This window comes from Vitis vinifera, chromosome 3 (assembly GCF_030704535.1).
Source record: "Vitis vinifera cultivar Pinot Noir 40024 chromosome 3, ASM3070453v1".
Lineage (NCBI taxonomy): Eukaryota > Viridiplantae > Streptophyta > Magnoliopsida > Vitales > Vitaceae > Vitis > Vitis vinifera.
Window position 1 is genome coordinate 17,042,884 of NC_081807.1, and position 10,999 is coordinate 17,053,882.

A 10,999-nucleotide genomic window follows, 5' to 3' on the forward strand; every position below is an offset into this window, starting at 1 on the left:
TGCAAAATTTTTGTATGTGATCTGCATAATAAATCCATCAACTGGTGCTTCCATTTCTTTACTGTTGTTGGAATAATTATATGTACTATGCTACTGGAAGAAAAAGGGGACAGTGTAAATGAAGACAACGCAAACTTCCAACTCTTTTCAGAAAAGTAACAATCAGTGCAATTCCTGACATGAGCTTGAGTCAACTGTGCAGTAAGGGAAAAAAAGAAATAAGGATGAGATGTATACGAGATAAGATCTCTTGCTGTGACTTTGTTTAAATCCATCCCTTCATGAGATTTTGGATCATTCTCCTCATAGTCTTGGACATAAATGAAGAACTTCCGAGCTCGGCGCTTTTCAAACAGTCCCATCAATGGGGATTTCAGTGCTTCAACATCAGTTGCTGGAACTTTGTATATCTGAGAACAAGATTTATGCATATTCAATTATAAGACTGATGTTAGTTTTAAAGTGTAAAAATAATGTACCAAGAATTAAATTCATGTGACCAGACTTAAGAAAAGAAAAAGAAATTTTAGTGTGAACAACAGCATACCTTTCCCTTGTTGTACACAAAACTACCATCCACGGCCTTGAAATTTAGGTACTTAGTAACATCAGTGTGGATGAGAACACGGACCAAACCACCATTGGCCATCATGAACTATCAGAGTACATAGAAAAAGAATTTCAGCATAGATGTGCACAGAAAATGAACTAGTGGCACATTTGGTTGGATAATATGTTGCCAAGACAGCAACTATCGTCTAAGAAAAACAGGGCAAACTCATATTGATCATGGTGATTATTCAATTAGCCAACTTAATAAGGTTATGTCTTGTGTCTTTGAGTTTGATGCTACTGGGTTTGTGATTACAGACAGAGACACCAGGCATTTATGTATAATATCAAGATTCCCCATCTTTTATATGAAACTAAGACTCAACTTCTGTTAAATTACATAAATCTTTGAAAATTCCTTGGTGCAAGCTCTTTCCACACAGTAATTAATAAGAATAGCTAACTTGAACCCAAATCAATTCCCTGCAATTTGATGAGTAGAGCAGCAAACATGTGGGGTGTAAGTGTCTTTACCTTCCTCTTGGCTCAGTAAGTTAAATAAAAAAAGTCAAGTTACAGCAGGCCTAATTGAGCCTCACTATAGAACATTTATCCTAACTGTGCAGAAAAGTCCTTCACGTGATATCTTCAACCACAGGTTCTTGTTTGTTGGAAAGTGTCTGAACTTCCTGAAGTCACAACTTCTAGTTCCTTCAAAATTCCTTTTGGAAGAAAATATTTTAAAGAAGAATCTGAATTTTTTAAAGGTTTTATCCTAAGTTGGCTTGATATACATCGCTGGCTCACTGCATAAAGAGTAGATTTTAGGTTAATGAGTAGTTTTAATATGACGTCAGACTTTGATATTTGGGAGACCATGAGTTTGAACTTCTCCGCTTCTTTATTTCCCCATTCATTAAGTCCACCCCAATTCTGCTCACTACAGAAGTATCAGTGGTGCTCTTCAATAAGTGAATTTTTTTTGCCAATTTATGCAATCTCCAACATATGTATTCTTAAATGCTGATTGGGCAAGATATATATTCTTTCTCAAATTCTGCCTGGGCTAGATGTTCCATAGCTCAATGTTGTATCCCTGGTTTTGACACATTCCCTTGTAGTGGCTGTATCTCTTGACTGCTAAGAAGCAACCACTTTTGGCCTGATCAAGAGTAGAGGCTGGTTATCAATCCATGTTTGCTGTCACAACTCACTTGGCTCTCCTCTCTTCTTCACAGTAATGGTATTTCACTCCAAACAAGTTCTTTTTGTTTCATTTTTATAATTTTAATGTGTCATAGATGATGGTTAATCCAATTATCCATAGTCAAACTAAGCACATTTCAGTTGATTACTGTTTTGTACAATAAAACCATGTGCTTCATAATTTTGTTCCTGATTTGATTCACACTTTCAACTTGTTGATATCTTTATAAATTCATTCTCTCAAGCTCACTGTCTGCCCCTCCTTATGTCAATTAAGATGGTTTCTTAAGGTCTTGTTTGGAAGAAAGTCCCATCATGTGGTTTGGTTCCATTAGAGTCATTTTAGATTTTCCTTTTTAAGTTAATATATTATCAAATGCTAATGCAACAGGATTTAAAGCCTCTGGCCCTCTTGGAAGAAAGCCCCACTAATTTTTTTTTATTTAGCCCCATTATAACTATTTTATATTTTCCATTATTATTTAGCATATATCAAATACCTAATAAGAAAATTATGTGATCGCATTTAAGCCTGTGACAACTTCTATGACATTTTCTTCTACTTTTTGTGGCAATTTTCTCTCTAGTACCTTTCATCTTCATTATTCTCTTTTTCTTTTTTCCCTCATATATTTTAAACTCCAATATATGCATGAGTGTATATACTAAAAAAAGCAACATTTAGGGTTTTCTCTTTGGCATCAACTTGTACCAAACTGGCCATGCTCAAACCTCACATGCAAAAAATTTGTTTTCTACAGATTAAATTCTGCTTCATTATTAATGCCATTACAATTCTCAAGGGAGTATATATATCAGACAAGCACCAAGTCACACACCAAGTGCTTAATGAAAATCACATTACCCAAGTAAAGCAAGCTAACAGGACAAGCCATACAAGCCAAAATTTGCAAATTGATCAAGACTAGTCAAAAGAATAGACAAAATTCTCTCCAATGTTTACTCATGAAAATGAAATCAAATTTCTATAAAATTTGTTCCATAATATGTTTCCTCTGGAGGTTAAACCCTATCATTGGTATTCTTCCCACTTCTAACCAGGAACTGCCCTCTTCCCATCATTGCAGTTTGAGCAAACTAAAACTAGAGCATTCTTAAAACAGGAACTTGAGGTTCACTCAATCAGTTTCATGAAATATTCATAAAGCAGCATGATGGGAATGCTGGCATTGTTGTAATAGTGGGTGGAGGAAGAGAAATAGGCATTCTGGATGTTAATCACTGCCAAAAGAGTGAATTTATATAGGAGGGGGATGTAGAAATGGAAGAAAAGAAAGAGACAATTCTGGTCTTTCTTCTAGCACTAACAAGTTCTTGAGATTGAGGTAATAGCAACAAAACAACTGGTTAAATGCAAGATCAAGGCATACAATAATTTAAAATATTACTCAGCAAAAGTTTCCTATATTTAATTTTAAAAAATAAATAGAGCCCAGTTAGACAAAACCTATTGCATCCACAAGATCACCTCAATTAACATTGGACTCATCTCAATCTTGTACATGCCTAAGAATCTGCACATCCAATCACAAGTTCACTGAAGCATTGAAGAGCTCCCTAATAATTGATCTAGAACCATTGTACTTCTAACTGATGTGGCATAGGCATTCTCATGGTTTGCTACACTGACAAGCAAGAAAGGATGAGGTGAAGCAAGAAGAAGGAGGCAAACACAAGGGATAACCTTTGGACAACAGATCTAATACTGAGTGGAAAAGATCAAGTTTTCAAGCTCTTAGTATCTGCAGTCGATTGAACAGAACAACTGCTAGGTTAGATTTCTCAAGTCAAGTTAGTATATTTTTTCATTCTTTGAGGGACCTAACAGCATCAATCTAAAGTTATCAAACTTCACATTTTCTAGATTCCTAAAATGACAATGAATGATCATCTATCTCTGTTCTCCTCATTCTCTTGCATAAATTACCTCTGTAAAGATCATTTGCCACAAAAAAGTGGGGTCATCCAAGTGATATTATCTCATAGTAGCCATGTAAATCAGAACTCATGTAACACTCGTCTATGTTATTACCCTGTTCTGCTAAACTATCTTGCGACTTGTAACCACCATTGTGTAAGATTATGTAAAAATTTGACTAGCTATGTTCATATCTCATCTAGTTACAACTTCAATCCCCAAACCTTAAAGGAATCACACAAGTTCTAACAAAAAAACTTCTCACTGCTCTGGATTGCTACTACTATTTTGTGCCTCTTAAGTTTCTTCATAAGGTATTCGCAGAAGTTTCAAATATCCTCTACTAGTGACCTAGGAGATTCTGGCTTGGAATGATTTTGGAAAGTGGACAGAAAAAGTTACTACAACCATTTAGAAGTAAAACATGTTAACTTTAACATACACAAACTTGCAAGCATGCATAATATGAAACCAACAAATAGATATCATACCACTATAACAAAATAAGAAGAGAGGAATAGAATAAAGTAAAACTTGCAGTTTAAAAGTTTTTAAGCAACAAAAGAACCAAGGGTTATCTATGTTTTTAAAATAGCGGCTCAGAAAATTGAACTCTTAATACCTTAGGAATCATATCCACATTGTACTCCCTGCTTGAGCCTAAGCTTTCTGGAGGCTGGTCATTTCCCCTGAAACGCTGCCATAGCTATCCAGCAATAGAATGATAAAATCAGAATATCAGTAAGACAAGGATATTTCTCAAAGAAGACTGTAATAGAATGATAAAAAGTCACCTGTTTAAGGCTAAGTGATGATGACTCTCCTCCATAATACTCATTTCTGTCCATATGCAATACCTGTTTCAAATTATTACCCAGTGAAGGAAAAGCATATAACTGATTTGAATTAGAAACCAAACATCAAGAACAAGTACTTCTTATGGTAACTTTTTGATGGGAAAGTGACCTCAATGGAAGTTGAACACATAATTCATGAGAACGCTATTAGGGGTTCATCTCTTGCTAGTGTATAAAAATAAGGGTTAGAGGGTGGCTTAAGACTGAAAAAAGAAATAAACCACAGGGGTGTTATCTATATACAGTTCACCATTTTTACCCTATTGCTTGAAGCATATGATTCATATGTAGTCTAGAAGTTGCAGTGGCAAAAATAATTGGGTGGGAAAAAAAAGTGAAAGGAAAGACTTGAAAACTGAAAGCAGGATAGGTTAGGACGATTACAAAATTACAAAAGAGAGAATGAGAGAAAAGATAAAAAGAATAGGAATTTCCTACAAGTGACTAAAAATGGTTTCCTTAGGCTATGTTTAGTTCCCGGAGAGTACTAAGGAAGGAAAAAAATGTTAAGGAAAATGATTTTCTTATATTTGGTTTTATTGTGGAAAATATGAAAGAAAGTCGAATATAATAAAAATTAGTGAGAACCTTATATATTTTTACATTATTTAATCATTATATAAAAGAGTCAAATAAGTAAAATGAGTATGAAGTAGGAAATGAAAATAATTTATTGATTTTAAATCTATTTTTTATTTTCTTTCACTTTTTCTTTCCTTCTACTTTTCCTATCTATTTTTTTTCTTACATTTTCTCTTGAACTTTCTGGGAACCAAACATGGCCTATTTTTTTTTTTTTACGCATTTTGTTTCATTTTTTCTCATTCTTTGTGAAGAACCAAATGAAGGGAACAAAAATTTGTATATAGCACCGGAAGGAAAAAAGAAAGAAAGAAAGAAAGAAAGTCAAATAGACCCTCTTAACATGAAATTCAAATTCAGAACAAAATGAACTTGTCTCATGTATGGGTGGAATTTACCATTGATCAAATTATGTTTAAAAAAACTGATTAAGACGTTGCTAAACCAAAAGACTTTTATAGCATGTCAGAGTAGAACATGCCCTCTGGGGATAGGCAAGGCTATTGACCTAACTGACTAGAAATGTGGTTAAGCTATTGATTCCACAATATGAAACAATGAAAAGACTGTTAATCTTTGACAATTCACTCTATGCCGCCATTGAAGTTGTTTTCTAATGTATAACAAATTGAGTCTGTTGTCAGTCAGAGCCACATAGTGTACTTAAGTTCAATTGACCATGATCTTCTGTTCCCTTGAGGGTTCACAAAAAAAAAATCATAGAACCCAAATGGAGATCCATACAAACAACACATTCTTCATTGAGAAAACACCCACCACTCTAGAATGAAATAGGGAATGAGAATGAGAAATTCATTCCATTTTCCATTCAGTTATGCTTTTAGATTACTTACCAGAAATGAGATCAATCAAATAATCATTCCCATGGAAATCCACTATTGTCTACATTTTGATTCCTCTATTCCGTGTGCTGCTATTTCTATTCTCTTATTTTCATTCCTAATCCTACAAATCAAACACACCCTCTATTCATCTTTTCATTTCCGGAAAGAAATTAGAAAAACCAATATGAGGAAAAGAGAAAACAACACGCTCCCTCATTTCCCAAGAACCGAACAGAGGCCGTCATTTGTGGCAGCTTCCCAACATAAAAAAAGATGTACCCATGACGCGGGAAGAGAAAAAGTGATACACCCATCAAGCAGTTTGTGTGCAAACATATAGAGAAGTAAGAGAATTCGAGAGTACTTTGAAGCCATTGACAGAGAGAAGCCCACTGAGAATGCATTCCTTCAGTCCAGTCCCAAGAACAATCACATCATATTCTTCGTCCATGGTGATCCACCGATTTCAAATCACAAACCCAATCCCAATCCAAGAGTTTGCAGAAAATGATGAGTCCAGGAGAGATGAAATTTAAGACAGAGAAAGCGTAACGATGAGAGTTCGGTTTCCGTTGCGATGTCATGTGGAACAGGTCCATAGCGGGAACCAACGAGAATGGTGTAAATTCAGATGCCTTCTCCCACGCTCTTGTGCTTCCGTGGTGCGCACAGCCTGTTTCTAAGAGGCCACGTACTAAATTTTTTATAGGCGAGAGTGGGGGAAGGTAAAGAGCTAAATAGAAAGCTGTTCGTTCGGTTTCCCCGCGTATGACCAGTGCCCCCTGGGATCCTTCTTCCTCTATATTTTTCTTCCCCATATTTTTTTCAATAATATAAATTCGTGAAAATTAAAAATAATTTTAATTTCCCCCCAAAAATGATAAATAAAACTCTTAAAATCAAGGGATAATAGTTCTAATTTTGTAAAAAATTTCATAAGTAGCATATACACAAATTGAATTGACAAACTAACAAAACATGAAGGTGACGTTTAGTAGACGAGATAGTTTATTTTCATTCCCATTTCTCTTGAAATAAGAATAAATTTGATGATTCTAATTCTTGTATTTTGGTATAATTAGGAATATAAGGTTAAAATAACTATCTCGAAATAATGAGAATGAGAACGAAAAAAGAAATAAATTATTAACAGTACAATAATATCTATTTGACCATGTGATTTGAAAATAATGTTTTATTTTTAAAAACAAAAAATTATTTTTTGTTTGGTCATCATTTTGTAAAATCAATATTTTAAAACAAAGTAAAATAGAGAACCATTTTAGAAAACAAGTAGAATTTATTTTCACTGGTTTTTAAAAATAAAAAAATACAAAGAAATAAGAAAAAATAAAAACCACAAAAAACAAATAAACTAAAACACATATCTTTCTTTTTTTTCATTGTCTCTCCACTACCTAACATCAATACAAAAAATATTCAAATATGATCTTCTTTCGAAGTATAAGTAAGTGTTTTTTCTTAATTTCTTTTAACTTCTCTAAATTTATTTACTAGACAAATAAGTTCCAAGTCAATCAACACTTCAAACAATAAATTATTAGTTTTTAAAAATAATTAGAAACTTAAAAAGAAATTCAATTAGTATTAGAAAGTAAAAAAAAACTCAAAATCAATCAAATTAACATTAAAAAGTGATAGGCATGAATTCAGCTTAAATGAATTTGCTAGTTTTTTCTTTACATATAATCGTAAATTAATGAATTTTTCTTCAAGTAAATGAAAATTTTAATTTTGGATTTGTTAAGAAGTCTAATAATTTTTAAAATAATTTAAAACTCAATAGTAATCTAATAAATATTAGATATTTATGGGAAATTTTGATTTATAATAATTCTATTATTTTTTTTTTATAGAAACATATTTTTTTTTCATTTTTTTCACTAGAGAAATAAATTTCAAATTAAGCCAGAATTTAAATATATATATATATATATATATATATACATATAATAGACTAAAAATAATATATTATGAGTCATGTTTTATATATTTCCTATACACAACTATATTTTCTAAATTTTCTCACTAGGTAAATATATTTTGGATTAAGCGAGGCATAATTAATGTTTTGAATTTTTTTAATGAATGTTCTAATTTTTAAGAGTAATTTAGAATTCAAAAAGTTGATTAATTAATTAATTAAAAGTTAAATAAAAAAATCAAAATGTATGCATCTAATAAAAAACTTATCTCATTTATATCTTAAAAAATTAAAATTTATTTGTTTTTAATGTATCAAAAAACTATTTAAATATAGTGCTTCTAATCCTTATAAATATGACTTATTCTAAAACTTTCAAAACAATTCTAAAGGCATAAGTGCTTGAGATTCAAGGTTTTGGAGAGACTCATTTTTGAATATTTAAAGCTTTTGCAAAGGATCTTCAAAATTTTCAAAGTATTTTTGAATTATTAATATCTTGAAAGCTTTCTAATTTTAAACTTCAAGATCCAATCCTAAAAAACAGCTTCTTAAATGTGAGATTAACCAATTCAAACCCTTGATTAACATTGTTTAAATTGAAGCCCAAGTCACACCAATGCTTCATTAAGTCATCTAATGATCCCATTCAAACTAAAACTCAAGTCAAAGTCCAAATCAGGTCAGAGTTAGGTCCCATCAATGCTCAATTCAAGTAAAGAGTAATCAAACTAATATTAAATCAAAGTCTAAGTTCCACTAACATAAAGTCCAAGCCATGTCAAGAGTTAGGTCCTATCAATGTTCAATTCAAATCAAGTTCCACTAACATAAAGTCCAAACCATGTCAAGAGTTAGGTTCCATCAATGCTAAATTCAAGTCAAGAGTAATCAAACTAATATCAAATCAAAGTCCAAGTTCCATTAACATTAAATCTTCAACAAACCCTTCATTTGACATTAAGATTCTTTTTCATGTCTTTAATTAACAAATGCGAAAAAGAAGAATCAAAGAGTTGAATGACATTAAGTGCTTGTGTCTATTAAGTCTATTCAAATTTATGTCATATTGAGGTTTATTTAAATTTTAGATTAAAAAAAAAACAAAACAAAACCTTATTATTTTTGTATTATGGCGAGCTCATTTGAATGGTTAATTGAATATGAGAAAACTTAAATTGCTTCATGTATGATTAGTATTTTTGAAACATAAATTTATATTAATTATACAACATTCTAAATCTTGATAGAAGCATACACATATTTGAGTATGTCAACAAGTTAAGATCGACTCACTCACATAAATGATTGCCTTTAATGCTTTGTATGATGAGCAAAAATGAAGTATATTAATTTAGGTTAAGATGAAAGATAAGCGAGCAAACCTAAATTAAATAATTAAAAGTTGCCTTGGTAGAATCTAAGATAAAGTCTATTAGTTTAGAATTACACATGAATATCCTTATAACATGATATATCTTTCATGCTACATACGCTTTTTGACTAGTTAAGAGGACAAGTAAATAAATCCTTGTTTACTCGTGGTGTGAGCTTTATAAGTTATTACTTTTATCCGTTATGCTTTATGTAACTTTTGACTATGTCATGAGGTAGATGTGTAGTAATAACTGCTTTACCATACTTTCTAATATAATCATGGTAATGCAATTTAAAGGGACAATGTCTAGGAAAGTAATTATATCAAAACCAAGTGGCATGAGGGTAAAAGGAAGATAGCTTATAATCATATTATGTTTTGTACTTGCTCTTAAGAACTAAAATAATGTTTGGATTACTGATATGATTGTGAATACTTAATGAGAATGAATGCTTTCAATATTGATTTTTGAGCTATAATACTCAATGTGATCATTAATACTCAACTTGATGTGACTAACTTAGCCAAAGGCATAACGACACTTTAGAACATGTTATGTTGGCCTTAATAAGACCTAATATAGTTTCTCCAATTTTTCTTTGCAGGCGGCTCAGGGTTCACACGAATTATTTGCTAGTATGCATAAAGTTTGGTTGACAAGAGATACATGTGATGATTTCATGCCCACTATGTGCAAGTGGGAGATTTTAGAAAATAATGACCGAGGAACAAAATTTTATCACTTTTTTTTTTTTTATTTTAATGATTTGAGGTAGTTGTTAAAGTTTTTAAATTTCAAACTAATAAAGTATGGGTAAAGTGATAAAATCCATTATTTTTTTGGTAGTTATGATAGCTAACTTTTTTTTTTATTGCTAAAAGAAAAGGTGGAAGTATATTGATAAGACGCCTTTTTGAGTAAGGTGTTGTACTTTTGGTTAAAAATAATTTGTTTTTAGATTTTAGATAATTTGTTTTTGTTTCATTGATTTATTATTTATTTTTAAAATTTTTTGACTAAATAAAAAAAGTTAAAATATTTTATTTGTTTTGAATGCTAAAAGTAATTAAAGTGAACCTTGCTTTTTGGTTCACTGTTTTTGTTTTTGTTTTCGTTTCGTTTTGTTTTGTTTTGTTTTTTTGTTTTTTTTTTGTTTTTGTTTTTTTGCTTTGCTTTGCTTCTTAAAAATTAATAGAAATAAAATATTTAAAAATAACTTAATATTCAATACTATTAAATATTATTTAGTCTTAAGTTATATTTAGAATTAAATAAAAAAACAAACACTACCTAAGTATTTTTCATGGTAAAGACCTTTTTAGAGTTTGTCATCTTTTTAAATTACTTACTTTTTAACAGTTTTATCCCTTTCATTTGTTAACTTTCTAAATTTACTTTGTTAATTTTAGAGAATTTTCATTTACCAAATCTATTTTTTTTCAATTATCATAACTAAATTTTTATTGCAAAAAGAAAAAGTGAAATAAAAATTGATAGCTTTTTTAGATAAACATCATCCATTTTAATTAAGTAATGTAATTTTGTTAAATCAAATTTTTTTGAGAAAAATGTTAAATGAACATAATTATGTGAATGATTTATTTATTTATTATTTCAAATTTTATATCATATCTCTTGTAACTTTTTTTATCTTAATTTTTTTCAACCATTCTTCTATTATCACATCTATAATT

General features: G+C 30.7%; 1 protein-coding gene across 1 annotated transcript in view; it reads right to left on the reverse strand.

Moving 5' to 3' along the window:
- LOC100241864 (guanosine nucleotide diphosphate dissociation inhibitor At5g09550) overlaps positions 1–6,726 on the reverse strand; it is a 28,098-nt gene extending 21,372 nt beyond the window's left edge. Inside the window, exons 1-5 of the mRNA XM_002268841.4 lie at positions 6,346–6,726; positions 4,492–4,554; positions 4,320–4,403; positions 548–655; positions 238–410 (exon numbers count right to left, since the gene is read on the reverse strand). Coding sequence (XP_002268877.1) covers positions 238–410; positions 548–655; positions 4,320–4,403; positions 4,492–4,554; positions 6,346–6,432 — 515 coding nt within the window. The 5' untranslated portion in view covers positions 6,433–6,726. The remainder of the gene's footprint in view (positions 1–237; positions 411–547; positions 656–4,319; positions 4,404–4,491; positions 4,555–6,345) is intronic.
- Positions 6,727–10,999: the final 4,273 nt, after the last annotated feature.